This window comes from Leucopleurus acutus (assembly GCF_964270905.1).
Source record: "Leucopleurus acutus genome assembly, chromosome: 3".
In the NCBI taxonomy this organism is placed as follows: domain Eukaryota; kingdom Metazoa; phylum Chordata; class Mammalia; order Artiodactyla; family Delphinidae; genus Leucopleurus; species Leucopleurus acutus.
In genome coordinates, this window is record NC_139145.1 from 59,075,693 (window position 1) to 59,100,486 (window position 24,794).

The 24,794-nt window shown below is 35.7% G+C and overlaps 1 protein-coding gene across 10 annotated transcripts in view; it reads right to left on the reverse strand.

Annotated features, from left to right (window-relative positions):
• Positions 1-24,794, reverse strand: part of LOC309960194 (ankyrin repeat and KH domain-containing protein 1) — a 121,767-nt gene that overhangs the window by 71,872 nt on the left and 25,101 nt on the right. For 9 of the 10 annotated variants that reach the window (XM_082836848.1, XM_082836850.1, XM_082836849.1 and 6 more), the window contains exons 3-10: positions 22,553-22,709; positions 21,685-21,832; positions 20,798-20,945; positions 18,970-19,203; positions 16,968-17,062; positions 5,460-5,697; positions 5,040-5,231; positions 255-364 (exon numbers count right to left, since the gene is read on the reverse strand). In XM_082836848.1, coding sequence (XP_082692974.1) covers positions 255-364; positions 5,040-5,231; positions 5,460-5,697; positions 16,968-17,062; positions 18,970-19,203; positions 20,798-20,945; positions 21,685-21,832; positions 22,553-22,709 — 1,322 coding nt within the window. The remainder of the gene's footprint in view (positions 1-254; positions 365-5,039; positions 5,232-5,459; positions 5,698-16,967; positions 17,063-18,969; positions 19,204-20,797; positions 20,946-21,684; positions 21,833-22,552; positions 22,710-24,794) is intronic. The other variant, XM_082836847.1, reaches the window with a different exon arrangement.

Here is a 24,794-nt window from a genome sequence, read left to right on the forward strand (position 1 = left end):
GTCAAATGGGACTGGGGTGAGAGGAAGAAAGAAACAAATGTTTTTACCTAGGAAAAGAAACAGTATGCCCTTTTAAAAACTATTTTCAAATACATTTAATAAATGCAACAACTAGAACAAGTAGCCAAACTTTTAAAAGTTATTTTATACAAAGCATGCAAACTATTGATCTTCTTTACTAGTGCTTTCTAAATGTTAAAAATAAAGGAGTATTAACATTCACACAAAAATATTTGAAATTAAAAATATCTTACTAAATCAGCCCCTGCTTGAAGTAAAACATCTGCAACATCCGTATGTCCATTTTCACAAGCGTAGGTTAAGGCTGTGTCTCCTGTTGCTGTTGTAGCATGAACATTAGCACCTGGCAAACAAAAAAATTACACATTTACTTTGTGAATTTTGTAATTTGGTGAAACTCATAAACTCTAAATATGAAAATATCAGATTTTAAGAATCCTAATTTTCCTTTAAATGTTTTGGAAGAATGCTTTTAGCCACAAAGAAAGGAACTATACCAAATGATTAAAAAATACAATAATCTGGACTTCCCTGGTGGCACAGTGGTTAAGAATCCGCCTGCCAATGCAGGAGACACGGGTTTGAGCCCTGGTCTGGGAAGATCCCAAATGCCGCAGAGCAACTAAGCCCATGCACCACAACGACTGAGCCTGTGCTCTAGAGCCCGCAACCCACAACTACTGAGCCGCGTGCTGCAACTACTGAAGCCTGCGTGCCTAGAGCCTGTGCCCCGCAACAAGAGAAGCTACCGCAATGGGAAGCCCGCGCACTACAACAAAGAGTAGCCCCCACCCGACGCGACCGGAGAAAAACCCACACGCAGCAACAAAGACCCAACGCAGCCAAAATAAATAAATAAATAAATTTATTATTTTTTTAAAAAATCTGCCTATACATCCCCAGTAAGATATACCCTAAGAAATAAAAGGGCTGCTAAAGCCAAAAATATCAAACAGTTTTCAGAAATCATATTGACAGTAGTTTTGGTTTCTATTCTATGGATATTGTGGTAAAAATCAAATGAGTAATCCTTTGGTCAGTGAAATTCGGGGCATGGCTGAGAGAAAACACAGATAAAAGATTGCTGAAGTTAAGTAAAACCGTATGGTTCTGAATTGGAAGTACTGACATGAATTCATGTTGTATTATTATCTGTAAGAAAAATATTTCCTCACTCTAACCAACTAAAAAGGCCTAGAGACAATGAAAGACCAAGCCGAAATAGCATCTCTAGCTAAGATTGTGATCTCTAAGTACCATATCCTACTAAATGAAATTAGGGCTTCTTAAAGAAATAATTGGTTCCAAGACTGGGGGAGAATCTGTATAAGATGGGCCTGAAACACCTAGCAATATCAAAAAGCAAGGAAACAGACTATAATGAGGTCACACCAAAAGGATTTAGGAGCTAAACTTATTGACCAAAGATAGTGAAACTGTCCCATATTTCAGCAATTTTTACATCAAAAAGAATGAGGACTATGATAGAATAAAAGCCATCATGTATGTTTAAATCTAGAAGTTCAAAATGATGTTCAAATCAAAACAAAAAAAACCACTTCCTTGGTCACCAGTGAAGGATACTAGGGGTCCACCTCATTATTTGTGGTGAGCGGGGGAGAGAAAAGGGGGGGAAAATCAAACATTTATACTCCTGTTCCTATATGATCTATACCTAAGAGTAACCAAATAGGTGGTGAAGGGAAGTTTCTCTTTATAGACATATTTCTGCTAATAAACAAGGAAGGAATAATAGAATTTAGAATATTACCACTTTGTAACCCTTAACGAATTAATGGATCTAAGCAATGATCATCAATATCTAATAATCAAAAAGAGAGACAATCAGACAGTTACCACCTCCTGAAGAAAGTACAAATACTACCTATGAAGTAGTCTTAAAAACAAAACAGAACAAAACAAACGTACATCTTACCTGAATTTAATCAAGTCTCTAGATCTAAGTACTACTTATAGGAAATCCAAGGGACAGAAAAACAAGTTAAATGAAATCGTGGAGGTGCATTTAGCAAAATCCATACTCTGGGAAGCCTAAAGGATAAACATTTCATGTCTTCAACCAAAACTTGCAAGGGAAAAAAGAAAAGAAAGATGATGAAGAGCCCATAAATTAAAGGGACTTAAGAGATGTATTGATCAAGAGTTACTGTATGAATCTTATTCGAATCCTAATTCAAAAAAGTCATTAAACGCACACATACACATTTATAAGACTATCAGGAAAATATGAAAACTGCTTGGGTATTTAATGACACCAAGGAATTATTATTTTAAAAATTTAGGTAAGGAAATGGTACTGTGGTTACTTTTTTTTTTTTTTTTTTTTGCAGTATGCAGGTCTCTCACTGTTGTGGCCTCTCCTGTTGCGGAGCACAGGCTCTGGACGCACAGGCTCAGCGGCCATGGCCCACGGGCCCAGCCGCTCCGCGGCATGTGGGATCCTCTCGGATCGGGGCACAAACCCATGTCCCCTGCATCGGCAGGCGGACTCCCAACCACTGCGCCACCAAGGAAGCCCAAGGTTTTTTAATTTTTTTAAAAAACTGTATACACAATGTATTAAAAGACCTGTTGGATTCTTCTTTAGTGCTACACTATGAGAAGAAATGCATGTAAATAAATCACACTCTAATCTGGAAAAAAACTGTTTTAGGTAGTGATCACATAAAAAGTGATTCTCAGGCCCCCGAGACAGTTCCAGAAACTACCTACTTCAAATTAGCAAAAGTAGCTAAATATGAGAATCAGTGGTGATACAATAGAAAAAACAATGTCAGGAGTTCTAAGTTTGAATATTGGCCCTGTCACTTATTAGCTTGATTTGCTTAGGGAAGTTATGTAACATGACTGTACATCAGTTTCTATATCTATAAAATGTGTGTAATATTTCTTACTATACCAGTGGCCAGTGGTAATTAATAGAGTTAACACATGAGCTGAGCAGAATGTCTGCTGATTTCTTAGTTAACATTATTTATTCCTTCTTTTTTTTTTTGCGGTATACAGGCCTCTCCTGTTGCGGAGCACAGGCTCCGGACGCACAGGCTCCGGACGCGCAGGCCCAGCGGCCATGGCTCACGGGCCCAGCCGCTCCGCGGCATGTGGGATCCTCCCAGACAGGGGCACGAACCCGCGTCCCCTGCATCGGCAGGCGGACTCTCAACCACTGCACCACTGCGCCACCAGGGAAGCCCCTATTTATTCCTTCTTTTAAAAGCCTCTTAACGATATCTTGACTACTTAGAGGGATGTGGGGAGAATGAAGACTGATAAGCACCGGTAAAGAAAGACTCCTGAATGGGACACAGACAGTTACAGAAAATAATGAGGGAAAAATGACTGAATAATGCCCATACATTTACTAACTACAGCAAATAATAGTATTTGAGTCAAGGAAGAGGTCAGCCTGTATGGTTGGTTTGTGCATTGGTTCAAAATCTAAACAATCATCCAAACCATTAATGATCTGGATTAAGAAATTATTGCAATAATAATCCAAAGGAATAACTGATGCTGGGCTATAATCAAATTAATATTAACAATAAAGGATGAATAAAGTTTTGCTAAATATTTCATTTTCCTTTATGTATTTCTTTATATGTCAAGTTTTAAACAACTTATTAGATATGGATAAAAAAATTTATACTACTTCTAAAGGATAAATAAAGGTTTACATCTGTCTGGATCAATTTTTTCTGATATATCCTTAACTTGCTCTATATAAAACTACAAATATTCTATGTAAAAAAAACTTACTTCTTACCACTGGTTAACAATATATAAAGCACAAATTATTATTATTATTATTTTTTTTTTTGCGGTACGCGGGCCTCTCACTGTTGTGGTCTCTCCCGTTGCGGAGCACAGGCTCCGGACACGCAGGCTCAGCAGCCATGGATCACGGGCCCAGCCGCTCTGCGGCATGTGGGATCTTCCCGGACCGGGGCACGAACCCATGTCCCCTGCATCGGCAGGTGGACTCTCAACCACTGCGCCACCAAGGAAGCCCAAGCACAAATTATTTTAAAACTAAATACTTCTGGGACTTCCCTGGTGGTCCAGTGGTTAAGAATCCACCTTCCGTGGGGACGCGGGTTCGATCCCTGGTCGGGCAACTAAGCCCACGTACTCTAGAGCTCGCGTGCCATAGTGGAGAGCCCATGTGACACAACTACTGGGCCCACGTGCTCTGGAGCCCACGTGCCACAACTAGAGAGAAGCCTGCATGCCGCAACGAAGAGCCTGCACCACAACAAAGATCCCTCACGCTGAAATGAAGATCCCGCATGCCACAACTAAGACCCAATGCAGCCAAATAAATAAATATTTAAAAACAAATAAACAAACCCCAAAAAACTAAATACTTCTGCCAAAAACAAACATTCCCACTTGTTCGTTCATTCTTTCTTTCTTATTTTTTTTGAGAAGTCAGAAATGTCAAGAAATGAACAGGCTTAAGGGTATCAAATTATAACCTCTATGTCATCCCCACCTCCTCTTATTAATAGACACTAGGAGGGGGCTTCCCTGGTGGCGCAGTGGTTGAGAGTCCGCCTGCCGATGCAGGGGACACGGGTTCGTGCCCCGGTCCGGGAAGATCCCACATGCCGCGGAGCGGCTGGGCCCGTGGGCCATGGCCGCTGAGCCTGTGCTCCGCAACGACAGTGAGAGGCCCGCGTGCCGCAAAAAAAAAAAAAAAAAAAAAAAAAAAAATAGACACTAGGAGGAACTAACTTCTCCCCTCCAAAAGCCACAAACATTCAATAGAAAGATAAGGTCAACGGGAAGCCTTACAGTCACCAAGCAAACATTAATAACTCTAAGAAACCTTTTTTAAAAAAATGACATTTTTGGAGATTTAAAAGCCTAAGAAGAGAGTTAAATTATGGCGCTGTCTTTCAACTTTTGTAGAAAGTTGAAAAAGTTATGGTTAATTGTTAAAGTTATGAAAGCAATATAAAAGTCTTTTTCTAAAAGGCGTTTTTAAAGCCACATACCGGCAGCCAGTAAATATTTAACCAACTCCAGGTGTCCCTCCTGAGAAGCCTCCATCAGAGGTGTGGAGCAGCCAAGTTCTATGTCAGCCCCTGCCTTAATCAGGAAGTCTGCAACTTCAGAAAATCCTCCACAGCAAGCCAACGTCAGAGCAGTTTCTTGGGTTTCTTCTGTCTGAGCATTTATATTTGCTCCTGAGGAAAGCAAGAAAATAGATAAAACTAGTTACAAAAGACTTACAGTAAAGTGTTCTGATTTGTGATAATTACCTTTTCTCTGCTGCTGGGGTTCCTTCCAGGGTGTTGATAATTTATTTTATCATCAATGCAAAAAATATCTTAGTTGTAGTAAACTTCAGGGATACTGACACAAAAAAACCAAAGGAAATCGATTTTTTAATTAAAGAAGTAAAACTATTTTACCTTGTGCTAAGAGTAGTGCCACCATCTCTTCGTGTCCTTCCCGAGCAGCTTCCATCAAGGGAGTGTATCCTTCATCATTAACTTCCTCAAGATTTGCGCCCCTCTCAATAAGTAGAGCTGCCAATTCAACGTGTCCTCCACAGGCAGCTAGCGTTAATGGAGACTCAAATGAATCTGCAGGCATATTCACTTGAGCACCACTATCCAAAAGCAAACGTGCCACCTCTACATGTCCATCCTGCAGATTTTCAGAAGTAAAACAAGAAGAAAGGAATTTTTGTTTTGTTTTGATATTTTTTAAGCAAGAGAAGAAAAGCAAGAGATTGAGGAAAGACAAGAGGAAAAAAAAGGAGAGGCAGCTTAGAGGCATATATATTACCATGACCATCTGAACAATTTTTGAAATCTATCTTACCAAAAGTCCATTAAAACTATTTTACCTTACTTTTGAGCAAGCCCAAAATTTTCCACAAGAATCAGACTTGTGAGATACAGTTACAACTCCAAATAATTTTGAATTTCCACATTCTTTGAAGTTCAAAAAATTGTTAAATCCATAGTCAACAGTAACTCAAAATAAAATAATTACTGTTTATACTATAGCCAGAGTCAAACATAGCTATAGCCTCAAACTTAAGTGTCATGTTTAAGTGTAGAAACTGTGTTAGATCTATTTAAGAAAAGAAGACTTCGCATAAAGTAACACAACAAATTCTGTGAAGTCATTACCACTTGGGATTATGTCACCAAGGTAAATCCCTGTGGACTGATCCTATCCTGTATTTTTTCTCATCACTAACTTGTAATGAGGCAAAGAATTTTACAAAGATGTAAAAGTAAGTCGTATTCACTTGTAAATAATTTTACCATGAGCCCATCTGCATAGACAGTAAGGCAATTAATATTCTCATGGAGTGTATCCATTCTATTCCTCTATCATCATACATACATTTCTTCAGTTTCAAATTCTATGCTACAAAATTTTATGTAACTCCTTAACTCCTGTTGTGCATATAAAGACAAATGGTATTGTTCTTTATTTCAAAAATGACCCAAATATTGCTAATGAAAAGTAAAGACTGAGTACAAAAATAAGGTTTTATAAGGTTGGGCAATTCTTTTACTAAAGAATTAATTAAAGAAACCTTAATTAAATATTAGGTTTCAGGATCCATCTAGAGTTTCATTATACTTAACTAAATAACTAACTTAGCTGTAACCACTTTTGACATGATGTCAAAAACAAATGACTTCACATTAAAATTTTAGTTTTACTAATACTTCAAATATATGTAAAATAAAATATATTTTAACCAAATTCCTATATTGAGTTACTGGTGTTTGATATACAATTCTAATTGAAAAGAAAATAAGGGTTTATGAATGCCCACAGATCAGGGAACTACTATTGCGCCCAGCTTCTCTAGGCTCCCAAGAAATTGTTTTGCTTGAATTTAATTTCTGAAGAGTCTTTATATACTCTGCTAACATATCTTGAGTACATACCTTACAAAGGAATTGTACTAAGCACTTTTTTTATGTTAATGAACAATATTATTTCTAACAAAGGAAAAAAGAACAAAATAAGAAATTAAAAAAAGAATAATCCACTCTTAAAGGCCTAATATCATTATTAGAATTTTTTTAAGTTCTAAGACTTTAGTCTTAGCCTTTGAGCAGTAGCTGGGATTGGACTTACTCTCTATCATAAACAACTATAAAAATTGGGGAAAAAAGATAAAACAACTGGAGGCACTGGACAGCAACCAAGCTAGGGCTAGGGTTATGATAACTTAAAGAAGGGAGCATTTGAGATGCTCCCATTTTTTTTTAATAAAATATATATATATATATTTTTAGCATCTTTATTGGAGTATAATTGCTTTACAATGGTGCACCAGTTTCTGCTTTATAACAAAGTGAATCAGCTATACATATACATATGCCCTCATATCTCCTCCCTCTTGCTTCTCCCTCCCACCCTCCCTATCCCACCCCTCTACGTGGTCACAAAGCACTGAGCTGATCTCCCTGTACTATGCGGCTGCTTCCCACTAGCTATCTATTTTACATTTGGTAGTATATATAAGTCCATGCCACTCTCTCACTTCGTCCCAGCTTACCCTTCCTCCCCCCCGTGTCCTCAAGTCCATTCTCTACGTCTGCATCTTTATTCCTGTCCTGCCCCTAAGTTCTTCAGAACAATTTTTTTTTAGAGTCCATATATATGTGTTAGCATATGGTATTTGTTTTTCTCTTTCTGACGTACTTCACTCTGTATGACAGACTCTAGGTCCATCCACGTCACTACAAATAACTCAATTTTGTTTCTTTTTATGGCTGAGCAATATTCAATTGTATGTATGTGCCACATCTTCTTTATCCATTCACCTGTCGATGGACACTTAGGTTGATTCCATGTCCTAGCTATTGTAAACAAAGCTGCAACGAACACTGTGATACATGACTTTTTTTTTTTTTTTTTTTTTTTGCTGTACACGGGCCTCTCACTGTTGTGGCCTCTCCTGTTGCGGAGCACAGGCTCCGGACGCACAGGCTCAGTAGCCATGGCTCACGGGCCCAGCCGCTCCGTGGCATGAGGGATCTTTCCAGACCGGGGCACGAACCCGTGTCCCCTGCATCAGCAGGCGGACTCCCAACCACTGTGCCACCAGGGAAGCCCCATGACTCTTTTTGAATTATGGTTTTCTCAGGGTATACGCCCAGTAGTAGGATTGCTGGGTCATATGATAGTTCTATTTTTAGTTTTTTAAGGAACCTCCATACTGTTCTCCATAGTGGCTGTATCAATTTACATTCCCACCAACAGTGCAAGAGGGTTGCCTTTTCTCCACACCCTCTCCAGCATTTATTGTTTGCAGATTTTTTATGATGGCCATTCTGACTGGTGTGAGGTAATATCTCATTGTAGTTTTCATTTGCATTTCTCTAATGATTAGTGATGTTGAGCATCCTTTCATGTGTTTGTTGGCTATCTGTATATCTTCTTTGGAGAAATGTCTATCTAGGCCTTCTGCCCATTTTTGGATTGGGTTGTTTGTTTTTTTGATATTGAGCTGCATGAGCTGCTTGTAAATTTTGGAGATTAATCCTTTGTCAGTTGCTTCATTTGCAAATATTTTCTCCCATTCTGAGGGTTGTCTTTTGGTCTTGTTTATGGTTTCCTTTGCTATGCAAAAGCTTTTAAGTTTCATTAGGTCCCATTTGTTTATTTTTATTTCCATTTCTCTAGGAGGTGGGTCTAAAAGGATCTTGCTGTGATTTATATCATAGAGTGTTCTGCCTATGTTTTCCTCTAAGAGTTTGATAGTGTCTGGCCTTACATTTAGGTCTTTAATCCATTTTGGGTTTATTTTTGTGTATGGTGTTAGGAAGTGTTCTAATTTCATTCTTTTACATGTAGCTGTCCAGTTTTCCCAGCACCACTTATTGAAGAGGCTGTCTTTTCTCCACTGTATATTCTTGCCTCCTTTATCAAAGGTAAGGTGACCATATGTGTGTGGGCTTATCTCTGGGCTTTCTATCCTGTTCCATTGATCTATATTTCTGTTTTTGTGCCAGTACCATACTGTCTGGATTACTGTAGCTTTGTAGTATAGTCTGAAGTAAGGGAGCCTGATTCCTCCAGCTCCATTTTTCTTTCTCAGGATTGCTTTGGCTATTTGGGGTCTTTTGTGTTTCCATACAAATTGTGAAATTTTTTGCATTGCATTGAATTGAATGCATTGCATTGCATTGAATTGCATTTGCATTGCATTGAATTGAATTGCATTGCATTGCATTGAATCTATAGATTGCTTTGGGTAGTACAGTCATTTTTACAATGTTGATTCTTCCAATCCAAGAACATGGTATATCTCTCCATCTGTTTGTATCATCTTTAATTTCTTTCATCAGTGTCTCATAGTTTTCTGCATACAGGTCTTTTGTCTCCTTAGGTAGGTTTATTCCTAGGTATTTCATTCTTTTTGTTGCAATGGCAAATGGGAGTGTTTCCTTAATTTCTCTTTCAGATTTTTCATCATTAGTGTATAGGAATGCAAGAGATTTTTGTGCATTAATTTTGTATCCTGCTACTTTACCAAATTCATTGATTAGCTCTAGTAGTTTTCTGATAGAGTCTTTAGGATTCTCTATGTATAGTATCATGTCATCTGCCAACAGTGACAGCTTTACTTCTTTTCCGATTTGGATTCAACTATGTTGACTAATAGTGGTGAGAGTGGGCAACCTTGTCTTGTTCCTGATCTTAGTGAAAATGGTTTCAGTTTTTCACCATTGAGAATGATGTTGGCTGTGGGTTTGTCATATATGGCCTTTATTATGTTGAGGTAAGTTCCCTCTATGCCTACTTTCTGCAGGGTTTTTATCATAAATGGGTGTTGAATTTTGTCAAAAGTTTTTTCTGCATCTATTCAGATGATCATATGGTTTTTATCCTTCAATTTGTTAATATGGTGTGTCACATTGATTGATTTGCACATATTGAAGAATCCTTGCATTCCTGGGATAAACCTCACTTGATCATGGTGTATGATCCTTTTAACGTGCTGTTGGATTCTGTTTGCTAGTATTTTGTTGAGGATTTTTGCATCTATGTTCATCAGCGATATTGGCGTATAGTTTTCTTCCTTTGTGACATCTTTGTCTGGTTTTGGTATCAGGGTGATGGTGGTCTTGTAGAATGAGTTTGGGAGTGTTCCTCCCTCTGCTATATTTTGGAAGAGTTTGAGAAGGATAGGTGTTAGCTCTTCTCAAAATGTTTGATAGAATTTGCCTGTGAAGCCATCTGGTCCTGGGCTTTTGTTTGCTGGAAGATTTTTAATCACAGTCTCAATTTCAGTGCTTGTGATTGGTCTGTTTATATTTTCTATTTCTTCCTGGTTCAGTCTCAGTAGGCTGTACTCTTCTAAGAATGTGTCCATTTCTTCCAGGTTGTCCATTTTATTGGCATATAGTTGCTTGTAGTAATCTCTCATGATCCATTGTATTTCTTCAGTGCCAGTTGTTCCTTCTCCTTTTTCATTTCTAATTCTGTTGATTTGAGTCTTCTCCCTTTTTTTCTTCATGAGTCTGGCTAATGGTTTATCAATTTTGTTTATCTTCTCAAAGAACCAGGTTTTAGTTTTATTGATCTTTGCTATTGTTTCCTTCATTTCTGATCTATCTTTATGATTTCTTTCCTTCTGCTAACTTTGGGGTTTTTTTATTCTCTTTCTCTAACTGCTTTAGGTGTAAGTTTAGGTTGTTTATTTTAGATGTTTCTTGTTTCTTGAGGTAGGATTGCATTGCTATAAACTTCCCTCTTAGAACTGCTTTTGCTGCATCCTATAGGTTTTGGGTTGTCGTGTTTTCATTGTCATTTGTTTCTAGGTATTTTTTGATTTCCTCTTTGATTTCTTCAGTGATCTCTTGTTTATTTAGTAGTGTATTGTTTAGCTTCCATTCACTCTAACTTTTTCTCTTTGGGCATCTTCCAAACCATGGCCCAAGGAAATATATCCTAAACAAAAGAGTGAACATTTTTACGACCAAAGAGTAAGGACCTAGGAGTAAAAGTGATGCTGAATTAAGCCTCAATAGGATCAGGGTGATTCACTGGTAATTTAACTGCCTGCTAGAACAGAATTTAACAGTCTTAAAAGGAATACAGGATAATCCAGGGCCTTGAAAAGGGATCATCCACAGCATATGGATTACAAAAAAAATTACTAGACATATTAAGGGGCAAGAAAAAGTAACTGATCATCAAGATATAAAATAATAAAAGTTGACCCAGAAGTGAATCAAATATAGTAGTCAGAAGAAAAGAACTTCAAAATAACTACTAGATATATCAAAAAAAAATACAGGGAAAAAATTGAGAAAATGGATGAGGGAAAAAAAAAAAAGGGCATGTACCAAAACAACAAAGCTCCAAAATGTGGGGGAAAAGTGAAGCAACTAGAAGAAGAAATAGATAAATCCACAAGCATAGTTGGGAGATTTCAACACCCCCTCTCAACAACTGTTAGAACAGCTAAGACAGAAATTCAGAAAGGATGTAGAAGAACTCCACCATCTGTCAACAGGTCTTAATAAAACACTCCACTGACCAAAAGCAGAATATTCATTCTTTTCAAATGCCCATGGGAATATATATGCACATCCTGACTATAAAATAAACCTCAAGAATTTTTTTATGGTGTTTACTTTCTTTTTTTTCTATTGGAGTGTAACTGCTTTACAATGCTGTGTTAGTTTCTGCTGTACAATGAACTGAATCAGCTATATGTATACATATATCCCCTTCCTCTTAGACCTCCCTACCACCCCCACCACCCATCCCACCCATCTAGGTCATCACAGAGCACCGAGCTGAGCTTCCTGTGCTCTATAGCATGTTCCCGCTAGCTATCTATTTTACTCATGGTAATCAAACCTCAAGAATTAAAGAACTCAAATCATACAGTGTGTTCTCTGATCAGAATGTAATCAAAGTAGAAATCATTAACAGACAACAGGAAAATTTTCGAACATTCAAACGTTTAAAACTAAACAACACATTGAAAGAGAATAACATATACTCCAATAAAAATTAATTTTAAAATTCGGGGACTTCCCTGGTGGCGCGGTAGTTGGGAATCCGCCTGCCAATGCAGGGGACACAGGTTTGAGCCCTGGTCCAGGAGGATCCCACATGCCACAGAGCAACTAAGCCCATGAACCACAACTACTTAGCCTGCGCTCTACAGCCCGCGAGCCACAACTACTGAGGCCTGAACGCCTAGAGCCCTGCTCTGCAACAAGAGAAGCCACTGCAATGAGAAGCCCTGGCACCGCAACAAAGAGTAGTCCCAACTCACCCTGCAACTAGAGATAGCCCGTACACAGCAACAAAGACCCAACATAGCCAAAAAGAAATAAATGAATAAATAAATTTTAAAAAAAAAGAAAAGAAAGAGAATAACCATCCAATCAACCCACAGAATCATAAAAAATAATGCATGGCCCTTGTATTAAGCCACTATGTTTTGAGTGATTTGTTACGCAGTAATATACAATTGGAAGTAACACAGGCAAAAATGTGCTTTACTTAATCACATCTCAAAAAACATTTGTACTTCCACGTAATTTTCTTGTCATTAAACCTGTCTTAAAAACTCAGATTGCTCTGATTTCTTTGAATTTGATGTATGCTTCGTAGATATACATATATCTATGATATCTAAGTGCTTACAGATGTAGAAGAAAAATGGTTCCTGGACTGATCTATGACCAAATATGTCGGATACATTTTTGGAATCCAGCACTGTTTTATCAACAAAAGAATATATTTGCTAAGTAATATCCTTTGAAACATGTTTATTTTGAAAATTTGTGCTATCAACAGAAAATTTACATTAAATAGATTTTGCAACTGTTAGTAAAAAATTATTGGCATATGTAAAATATTTCATGTTTAGTGTCAGAATTTTTTCTATGATTTTTCTAACAAATATTCTTATTTTTAAAATTTGGTTTAAATAAGGGTCAGGGTAACGTTAGTGGCAAAAACACTCAGCTGAAAAAAGAAGACCTAGACTTAGAAAGGGCTACCACATACTGTTGCACAACCTACACAATTGATTGTGGTGTGCCCAGGACTCCAACATCTGCTATCTAACTATCTAACTCTGCATGTTTTGGGACAAGATTACCCAATTTCTTTGTTTCTCAGTTCTTTCAGTTATGAAATAAAGAGACTGACTTAAGGTTCTAACCTAAAGATTTTATGTTGAGAGCATTAAAGGTAATATTTCTCTTTGATACAAAATGCTTGCATGATATATCTAATTCTAGGTTATCCTGGAAAGAAGCAAATAAATGCATTCTAGGTTATCCATAGATTATACTAGTCGATTTACTTTATAAGGTTTTAATATGAAGCTACAAAAACTTTAGAAAGATGTCTGTTACCTCCAAAATTAGAGTTTTATCAGTAATAACTCTAAAGCCAAATACATTACTTTAGGGTTACATGTTACTGTCCTTTTCCAAAAACATACCCAATCATAATTGTGTTAAATCTAGAATCAGGTTAAGAAATCATACAAACCAGAAACCAATTAAAGAAACAAAAAAAAGAACAAACTAAACCAAAACTAGCAGAAGGAAGGAAATAATAAAGATTAGTGCAGAGATAAAATAAAGACTAAAAAACAAGAGAGAAAAATCAATGAAACCAATAACTCCTTCTTTAAAAAGATCAACAAAATCAACAAAGCTAGAAGAACTAAGAAAAAGAAGACTCAAATTACTAAAATCAGAAATGAAAGAGGGGATATTACTACTGATAATATAGAACTAGAAAGGATTATAAAAGAGAACTATGAACAACTGTATACCAACAAATTGAATAACCTTGATGAAATGGACAAATTCCTAGAAACACAAAACCTACCAAGGCTACATCACAAACAAGTAAAAAATGTAAACAGACATATATCTAGTAAGGAGACTGAATCAATAATAAAAAGTCTCCCAACAAAGAAAACCCCTGGACCTGATAGCTTCACTGGTGAATTCTACTAAACACTTAAGGAAGAATTAGCTCCAATCCTTCTCAAATTCTTCCCCCCCAAATTAAAGAGGAGGTAAGACTTAAACTCATATTAAAAGGATTATACACCATGACCAAGTGGGATTTACTCCTGGAGTTCAAGGATGGATCAACACACGAAAACTGATTGATGTAATATACCACATTAACAGAATAAGGGAAAAAAAACACATGATTGGGACTTCCCTGGTGGTCCAGTGGTTAAGAATCTGCCTCCCAATGCAGAGGATGTGGGTTTGATCCCTGGTCAGGGACCTAAGACCCCACATACTGCAAGGCAACTAAGCCCATGTACCGCAACTACTAAGCCCGCCCAACGAGACAGAAGACCACACACCACAGCGAAGAGCCCACTTGCGCAACTAAGACCCAATGCAGCCAAATTAATTAATTAATTTTTTAAAATTGTATAAGTTCCATTTAAAAAAAACTACTGAGCCCATGTGCCACAGCTACTGAAGCCCGTACGCCTAGAGCCCGTGCTCTGCAACAAGAGAAGCCTCCACAATGAGAAGCCCACGCACCACAATGAAGAGTAGTCCCCGCTCACCGCAACTAGAGAAAGCCTGTGCACAGCAACGATACCCAACACAGGCAACCCCCCGCAAAAAAAAGATGTCAGTACTACCCAAAGCAATCTACAGATTCAATGTAATCTCTATCAAAGCCCAATGGAGTTTTTTGCAGAAATAGAAAGGACCATCTTAAAATTCATATGCAATTTAAAGAAGCCCTGAATAGCCAAAACAATCTTGAAAAATAAAAATAAAGCTGGAGGACTCACACTTCCTGATGTCAGAACTTATACAAAGCTACAATAATCACAGCTTTGTCATCCTGGCTTAAAGACAAACATACAGACCAATGGAATAGAATAGAGCCCAAAAATAAACCTGGGTCAAATGATTGGTGAGATGATTTTTGGCAAGTGTCAAGACGATTCAAATGGGAAAAGTCAGTCTTTTCCACACTGATGCTGGCAAAACTGGATATCCACATGCAAAAGAATGAAATTTAACCCTTAACTAACATCATATACAAAAATTAACTCAAAATGGATCAAAGACCTAAATATAAGAGCTAAAACTATAAAACTCTTAGAAGAAAACACAGAACTAATGCTTCATGATATTGGATTTGGCAATGATTTCTTGGATATGACATCAAAGGCGCAGGCAACAACAACAACAAAAATAGATAAACTGAACTTAAATTAAAAACTTTTGAAAAAGAAAAACAAAAAAACAAACAACTTTGTGCACAAAAGGGCACTCTATCAACAGAGTAAAAGGGCAACCCACAGAATGGGAGAAAATATTTATCATGTATCTGATAAGGGATTAATATCCAGAATATATAAAGAACTCCTAAAACTCATCAACAAAAAACAGGCTAATTAAAAAATGGGCAAATGACTTGAATAGACATTTCTCCAGAATATATACAAATGGCCAATAAGCACATGAAAAGATGCTCAATATCACTAATCATTAGGGAAATGCAAATAAAACCTACAGTGAGGAAAATGAAAATCAAAACTATAAACATAAGGATGATAACTATCAGAAAAAAAAAAAAAAGAAAGAGACTTCCCTGGTGGCACAGTGGATAAGAATCTGCCTTAAAATGCAGGGGACATGGGTTCGAGCTCTGGTCCGGAAAGATCCCACACGCCGCGGAGCAACTAAGCCCATGCACTACAACTACTGAGCCTGCGCTCTAGAGCCCATGAGCCACAACTACTGAGTCCATGTGCCACAACTACTGAAGCCCATGTGCCTAGAGCCCGTGCTCTGCAACAAGAGAAGCCACCACAATGAGAAGCCTGCGCACCACAATGAAGAGTAGCCCCCGCTCAGCTCAACTAGAGAAAGCCCGCGCGCAGCAACAAAGACCCATCGCAGCCAAAAAAATAAAAATTAAGTTAAAAAAAACCCCAAAACACCCAGAAAATAACAAGTGTTGGTGAGGATGTGGAGAAAATGGAACCCTCGTACACTACTGGTGGGAACATAAAATGGTACACCTGCTGTGGAAAACAGTATGGTGGTGGTTCCTCAAAACATTAAAAACAGAATTACCATATGATCAAGGCATCTCGCTTTTGGGTATATATCCAAAAGAACTGAAAACAGGACTCAAACAGATATTTATACACCCGTGTTCACAGCAGCATTATTCACAACAGCTAAAGCATGGAGGCGATGCAAGTGTCCATCAGTGGATAAATGGATAAGCAAAATGTGGTACATACAATAAAATATTATGTAGCCTTAAAAAACAAAGGAAATTCTGACATATGCTACAACACGGATGAACCTGAGGACATCATGCTAACTGAAATAAGTCAGTCACAAAAAGACAAATATTGTATGATTCCACTTATACGAGGCACTTAATGTAGTCAAAATGATAGAGATAGAAAGTGGAATGGTGATCACAAGGAATAGGAAGAAGTGGGGAATGGAAAGTTGCTGTTTAATGGAAACAGAGTTTCAGTTTTATAAAGATGAAAAGAGTTCCGAAAATGGATGGTAGTGATGGTTGCACAGCATTATGCATATACTTAATAACTCTCAAAAATGGTTAACATGGTAAATTTTATGATATGTGTATTTTACCATAATGAAAGAATTGGGAAGAAAATAAAAGTACATCAGTGTGTTGAAAATGACATAGCCAAGCCTGCCTTTTGTATGATTTCTTACATTAACAGATTTACTATCAAAAGATAAACAAAACATCGTAAACTCCCCCTTCCCTCTCTGATAATGTACAAAATTTTCAAGATCTTTACCATCTCATAATAATGATTTTTCCAAAAGAATACAAATAATTCTCAAAGGCTGAAACACATATGACCCTTTCTTCCCATAAAATCTCATGTGAGTGCAATTTAAAATTACCATGCAAGCCTCCATTAAGGCAGTGTGCATCTCATCTGTTTTGTGCTCTTGATCTGCACCAGCATCAAGCAGAAAGCGAACCATATCCAAATGGCCTTTAAAAAAAAGAACACAAATTTTAAAACTATATTTCTCAAGAACTATCGATTTAATATATAAGTATTAAAATAGGGAATCTTTTTCTTTCAGGTGTCTATACAAAAATTTACAAGAGAACTTATTTTGTGTTCAATAAAGAAATCAATGACAATTTTACAAAGCCAATCCAAAATAATAAGCAGGCTCTCGTCAAGGTCTTATCTAGGTTTTAAAGACTGAATTAGTTCAAAGCACATTAATTCAAGTAAAGCAATAAAGTAATAATACTTATTCTTTGATTTACTCTGTATAAAATATAAATCAAAACACTGAAATCAAATAGAATGCCAGGTAAAGTATGTTTGGATCATATTTTTCAGAAAAAAAGCTTTAAAATAATAACCATAAACTCACTGTGGCAATGAGCAGGCAGAGAAAACTCCATTCAAAATAATTTCAACCCTCTTGATACATTTAGTATATAAAAAGCCCTATAATAGTCAATAAGAAAAAGACAAACACTCCAGTAGAAAAATGGATGAAGGACATGAAATGGTAATTCAAAAAAAGAAGTGAAAATGAATATTAAACTGATGAAAAAAATATTAAACCTTCCTATAAAAAAATTGCAAATTAAAATAAGACACCATTTTTTACTATCAAAATGGCAAATATTAAAAAGAATAATACCCAGTGTTGGTGAGGGTGTAGGGTGGGGTAAAGGGCACTCTCAAACACTGCTGGTGGGAGTGTAAATTGGTTCAACCTTTCTAGAAGGCAATTTGGCAATATGTATCAAAAGCCTTAAAAATGTCCATACCCTTTGACCCAGCAATTCCACTTCCAGGAATTTATCCTAAGGAAATAATCAGAGATTAGGCAAAGATGTCTGCACAAGGATGTTATCACAGTGTTTTTAATAATAGTGAAAAACTGGGAACAATGCAAGTGTCCAACAATAGGCAATTATGGTGCATCCATTTGATGTATTTGGCAGAGATTGCTAGTTTCCTACCCAATATACATTCTCTCATTTTTCCTTAATAACAGAACTCCCGATTTCATCTCAGTGGCAACATGCCTGACTAAAAGACTACATTTTCCAGCCTCCCTTGCTACTATGTGTAGCCAATGAGATGTAAAAGGGACTTATAAGGCAGAACTTCTAGGAAGATTCCTTAAAGGTAGCTTACTAAGTTGGAAGGCATTCCTCATTTTGCCCTTACCCTCTTCATCCTTCCTAGAATATGGATTGCTGGAGCCCTAGCTACCACCTTTGATTATAGTTCCACATCTGAGGATTCAATCAACTTTGGATTGTTTAGTACTATAGTACACACTTACTGAAAAAAGTCTGTATGTAAGTGAACCTGTGCAGTTCAAAACCATGTTGTAAGAGTCAAGTGTATATATATTTGTTTATAAACATACTTAAAAAACAAACTAGAAGTAAATATACTAAAATATTGTTTACATGCTTTTTAAATCTTTAGATGGTAGCATTACATGTCATTGTAAAACTTCTTTACACTATTCTGTGTTTTTCAGGTTTTCTATATCAAGTGTGATTACTATTATTTGAGTGTGTATTATTTTTAAAATAAAGGTTGGAAAAATCATATAAAACAAAAGTTATTAAAGAATGGAAACCCTCTAAGTCTGTGCTAAGAGTTTTGGTTGACCTTATAGCTAGTTGAATAAATTTGAATTAAAATAATAAAAAAACATATACTATGAAACTATACTTTAGGAAATACATGCTAAAATGGACTTTCTATATAATCTCTTAGAAGCTAGATAATTTTATAGCACAGGGAAAGTATAAGAAATATAAAATTAACTCAAATACTCAATATTCAAATATTTAAATATTCAAAGTTGCTATGAAAAAGACCCTATAAACATATATATATTTATAGAGTACCTTTGTAGCATGCAAGTGTAAGAGCACTTTCTTTGAATTCGTTAGAATGAGTGTTGATGCCTGCCCCATGATCTAGAAGAACTCTTGCAACTTCCACATGACCTGCACTGGCTGCTTCCATTAAGGGGGTATGTCCATTTTCATTATGATCTTCTATATTTGCGCCTTCATTAAGTAGTACTTTCACAATGTCAACAAATCCTCCAGCACAGGCATAAGTTAGTGCAGTGTTTCCTAAAAAAGAACAAAAAGAAATTAAAAATTATGATAAAACTGATATAATTACGATTATACTACTGCTCTAGTTCTATCTCTTCAATTACCTTACATAAACCACTAGAACTACTATCTCATTTTTTTGTTGTATTGGTTAGAAGCATCATCTTAATTTTTTCACTACTTAAAAGGCTTATTATAAACAAACCAATTTACCTCTCTCCATATTTCCTTAGCTTGTAAAATAAGATTAAGTGCCATCTTGAAAAATTATTTCCAACATATTTTCATATAAAATATTTTAATGTACCACTCAAAGTTATTGCTTTTTCTTTCAACACAATACAACTTAGAAACACTTAACATTTTCTTTCTATGTACATTCATTTCTTAATTTTCTTTTACCTCTCCTTTATCTTTACACATTTAGTCTACATTTATGAGACCCAGGGAGACAGATATAAATCCCTCTCAGCATAATTCCTTCAAAATAAAAATTTATTTAAAAGGTCATTATTCCCTGATTTGCCACTTATTCCTTTCCTGATTTTGTTTTGAGGACTCTTATTTATTAAAGGGAGTAGGGAGATGGTTTAACCATCCAACAGTGTGAGATTGAATAAGACTGTTTTAAAGGTTCAGCAAGAAAACTATCATTTCATACCCAATTTGTTCAGAATTCAACTGTTTAACAGTCTCAGACATGGAGGATATTAATATTACTATGACCTAGACAAGGTGGTCAGCAAAGTAACCTATAATCCTTTTTAAGAAGTCATGGTCGTTTAAAAAATAAATTAGGCTACATTTAATATATACTTAATGGTATGGAAGACTGATATGCTTTCATTATTGAAACTGTATTTTAAGCCATGTGCTTGCCTCACTAAATCCAAGGAATCTCATTACTAAATGTACAGCTGTAACTCAAGACATATGACCGAGGCTTATAAAGAACCTTACTAGAGTAGCTTTCATGCTGCAGCAGAATATCTTACTAGTAAATGCATTCTGTACACTTGACGGAAAAAACTCTATAGGGTTTTGACTCTCAGGTTAATCTATATAAGAGAGTTGTATTTAAATGAGATAAAGAATTGTGAAAGATACAGTTCATAAATTTGCCTCTTTGTACATTATATATATTGTGGCAAAAAAGAAATTGCCCTCAGCAAAAAAACTGTCAATCTTTTTTTTTTTTTGCAGTACGCGGGCCTCTCACCGCCGCGGCCGCTCCCGTTGCAGAGCACAGGCTCCGGACGCGCAGGCCCAGTGGCCATGGCCCACGGGCCCAGCCGCTCCTAGGCATATGGGATCCTCCCAGACCAGGGCATGAACCCGTGTCCCCTGCATCGGCAGGCGGACTCTCAACCACTACGCCACCAGGGAAGCCCAAAACTGTCAATCTTGACCAAACAGAATGTAAGAGTGTTTCAAAGACTTTTAAAGATATCAAATTAATCTATATTTTACTCACAGATTCTAAACAAGGGCTATGATTTTTCTGTATGTTTACAACCAGTTTTCCCTAGGAATCAAATTTTTATCTCTCAGGTTATAGTTATTTATATCAATTTGTTTTCCTAAAATTAACACATCATTTTCTACATACCTGTTGCGGACTGCGAGTTGACATCTGCATCATGAAGAAGTAATAATTTCACAATATCTAAATAACCTCCACTGGATGCTGCCATTAGGGGGGTTATATCTCCTTTATTCCCTCTGTCTTCAACATTAGCATGCATAGCAAGCAATACCTTTAAAACACATATGCACACAGAGAGAAACTGTCAATTCTTACTATTAACATTACTTCTAAAGAATATATTGAATCTGGGAAGATATTCTTTTAGAGTGGAGGCAAGGAAAAATAAAAAATAATCACCTTTTGGGAAAATATGCCAATGATGTTCACTGCTCAAAACACCTGGTTAGATGTTATATTTTACAATACCATTACATAGTAATCTTTAAGTAAAGTAGGTAATCACATTAACCATCCAATTATACAATTTAACTGCTCCTGTCAAAGAATTAGTGTTATGCTCAGGATTATTTAGCAAGAGAACAGCAAAACTATACTCACAAGACACAAACTAACTGGTAAACACATGGCTATTTCCCAAAATTGCTCTAACAGGAAAAAAAAAAAAACAAAACTAAAAGAATTGGGATAATCTAGATGAAATAAAAATAAATCAATATCTTTCATTATACTTGTATATTATTTCTAAAGGCAAGTTTAAAATATTATTATGATTTCTATGTTTTCCTTATTCATTAGGACTATTTTTGAGTAAGCGGCAGAAAAAAACGGACCATGCCAAGTTGCATGTACAGACAACAAAAATTAATTATGTATCAGTTTCTATTTTACCTACTGCCAAAAAGGAAAGACCTTGGCTTCTAATGATAATTTCTCTTATTAATGATAATAATAAACAAAACATCAAAACCCTTCCACAATTTTGATCACTAAAGATTATTTCTGCTTACTTGTGCTAATTCATAATACCCGGCTGAACAAGCCAAACACAGCAGGCTTTCTCCTTCTTCTGTATGTTCATTTACACTTCTGCCTTCATCTAGCAATTTACGAACAGCATTCACATCCCCATCTGAACAAGCTTCCGCCAGACTGCGACTGAAAACAAAACCAACAAAGAAAGACTCAAGGTCCTATGACAACGAGTTACGTTAAATATATACGGTTAGTCATATATAGAAAAATCTGATATGGTAAGAAGAAAATTATTTGAATATTTGTTTGCAATACTAATTTTTCATGTATGTGAACCAAGCCAGAAAGGCAATAAATAAATATGAAAACAGCCGTCATTTTTATCTTTCAAAATGTCCTAACATACTCTCATATTAAATTTTAAATAAACTTTATACAGCATTAGATGCACAATTTTTTAAACTAATGTAATGATTCCCAAAGACATTTGGGATATAATCCTATGTCTTAGAATTTTATTTGATAACAGTGAGGTGACTAGATGAAATAGAAGGTAAAAATCTAAGTAAAATTTTTACTGCAGAATGACTAACAAAATCAGTGAATCTCAAACTTTAATGTGCATACAAATAGCCAATGTTTCTTGTTCAAAGGTAGATTCTGATTCAATAGATCCAAGATGGGGTCTGAAATTCTGAATTTCTATGATGCTGACGCTGCTAGTCCATGGACCATATTTGAGTAACACGGACCTAGATTATTGCATAAACAACCCATTTCATTTATTATTACTCAGGCAGTCAGTTTAGAGTTTCCTACTATAACCTTTAGAATAAGTAACTTCCTCAGAAATGAAAACCAGATATTGAATTGAATACCCAGCAGAAGTCATTAAACACATACGTGTCTACTTGTCCTGCATTGTGGCTGTTTTCCGCTCTCATCCGTGTCAGTGCAGCAGCAGCTTCATCCAGTGCACAACTTACTGAAGATGTCAGTCTTCGGAGTACCTCAGGATCTGCAAAGGCTTTACCATCAGCAGTTGACAATTTGCCAATTCCTTCAGTGTGCATCAATCAGTTCAGGGAAAGAAAAAGCATAAATGTGTAAACTGTAATTACATTTCTAAACACTATTCTCTAAGCCAAAATGGCATAATCTCCATATGCAAAGCTGATAATTTCAATTTTGTCACTAATGTCAAAAGGCCATTGCATAACACCTATGTTTTAGTCTTTTCATCTTTACAGTGCACATAATACTAATTTATCCTCTACCTAACTCCAAATGTTAACTTAACATGATGCTTACTGTAATGAATGAATGAGATTTCTATCAAAGTACAATCACATCATAAGATCTCTAGTATAGGATCCTATCTATTTTCAGTACTAACGAAGGGGCTATTCTGTAATATTAAAACAAACAATCCAACAGTTTCTTCCTTTGATTGAATAGCCACCTAGAACCGTTTTCTGGGGCAAGAGTGTAAATTAAAATAAATTAATTCTCATATTTAGTATTTATTATGTGCTTATGATGTGCCAGACATTAGGGGGACAGAAAGGAATAAGACATAGTTCCTGTCCTTACAGAACTCACAATATAGTAAGTCTAAGTTGCCAATAAATCTTTTTCTCTAGATTCAGTGAGGAATCAGTTTCTACTGCAACAAAATTTTGTTGACAATATCACCACCTGTTACTGCTGAAAATGAGAAACAGTCAATAAAATTTTATAGAACAAAAAAAAGGGAAACTTGCCCAATAAGATAAAAAATATATTGTGATGCTATTCAATTACAACAGTATGATAGTATGATACTTGCAAAGAAAAAAGATAATTTTATCAAGCATATGTAATAGCGGCAAACAAAAAAAGAACTTAGATCACCTGTGAATTCAATATATGATAAAGGTGACATTTCAAATCAGTGGATATAGGAGGGCTTATTTCATAAATATTGTTCAGAAACTGGTTATTTGAAAATTAGGTAAGATCTCAAATTCACACCATTTACAAAAATAAATACCAGGTAGACTTAAATGAAATCTGAAAAGTACTATTATACTATGTAGTATTTTTCTATTGCTGATGTAGAGGAGGTTTTTCTAAGCATGAGACCAAATCACAAAAGCTATAAAGTAAAAAATTAGTAAATGTGATATTAAACATTTTTAATTCCAATAAAAATTTCTATATAATTAAAGACACCATAAATAAAGTTAAGGCAAAATAAAAACTGGAAAAATTAACACCCAATGAATTTATATCATTTATAAAGAGCTACCGCACAACTTATTGATAATATTGAATGAACACAAACTATGAAATTGACCAAAAGAAGACTGAGGAAAGCTGTTGATAGGAATGTATACTGGCATAAACTTGAGGGACCACTTTGATAAAAGCGATCAAAATTTTGAATGCAAAAATATCCTCTGACCCAGCAATATAACTTTCTAGGAATCTGTCCTATGAAGATACTTGCACAAGCAAGAAAAGTTATAGATATACATGGATATGAACTACAGCATTATTTGTGATATCAAAAAAATTGGAAATAACGTAAAAATCCTTCAATAAGCCATTGGTAAAATAAACTGTGGTGCATCCAAGCAACAGAGTATTATCTTACCCTTAAAGAAGGAGAAAGATCAACATATCCTGTTATGGAAGGATGGCCACAATAAATTAAGTGAAAAAAAGAAAATTATAATTTGTATAATATGATATAATTTCATTTAAAAAATCATGTATATTCAAACATATACATGTATTTATATAACTACAAGGGAAAGTCTGCAAGTATATGTAAACCTTTACAACGGGCAGGCTTTAAAATCTACTAAATACATTTCATATTGTTTTAGCTATTTTATATATTACATTTATAATTTAGAAAAGACTTGTTAAAAATTCTTCTTGAACTGCCCTTAATTCTTAAGTTTCTTTAAAAATCTCAAAGAATCTTAAAGAAAAAAATATTTTCAACTTCAATTTTTTTGGTTAAAATAGCATTAAGAATTCTATCTTCTTAAGAAGCCTAGTAACGTCTAACACGTTCTCATAATTGAAAACAATGCATAAGTCTTAAATGTTATAGGCTCAACACAATGTCCAAAAAGCAAATGAAAATACTAAT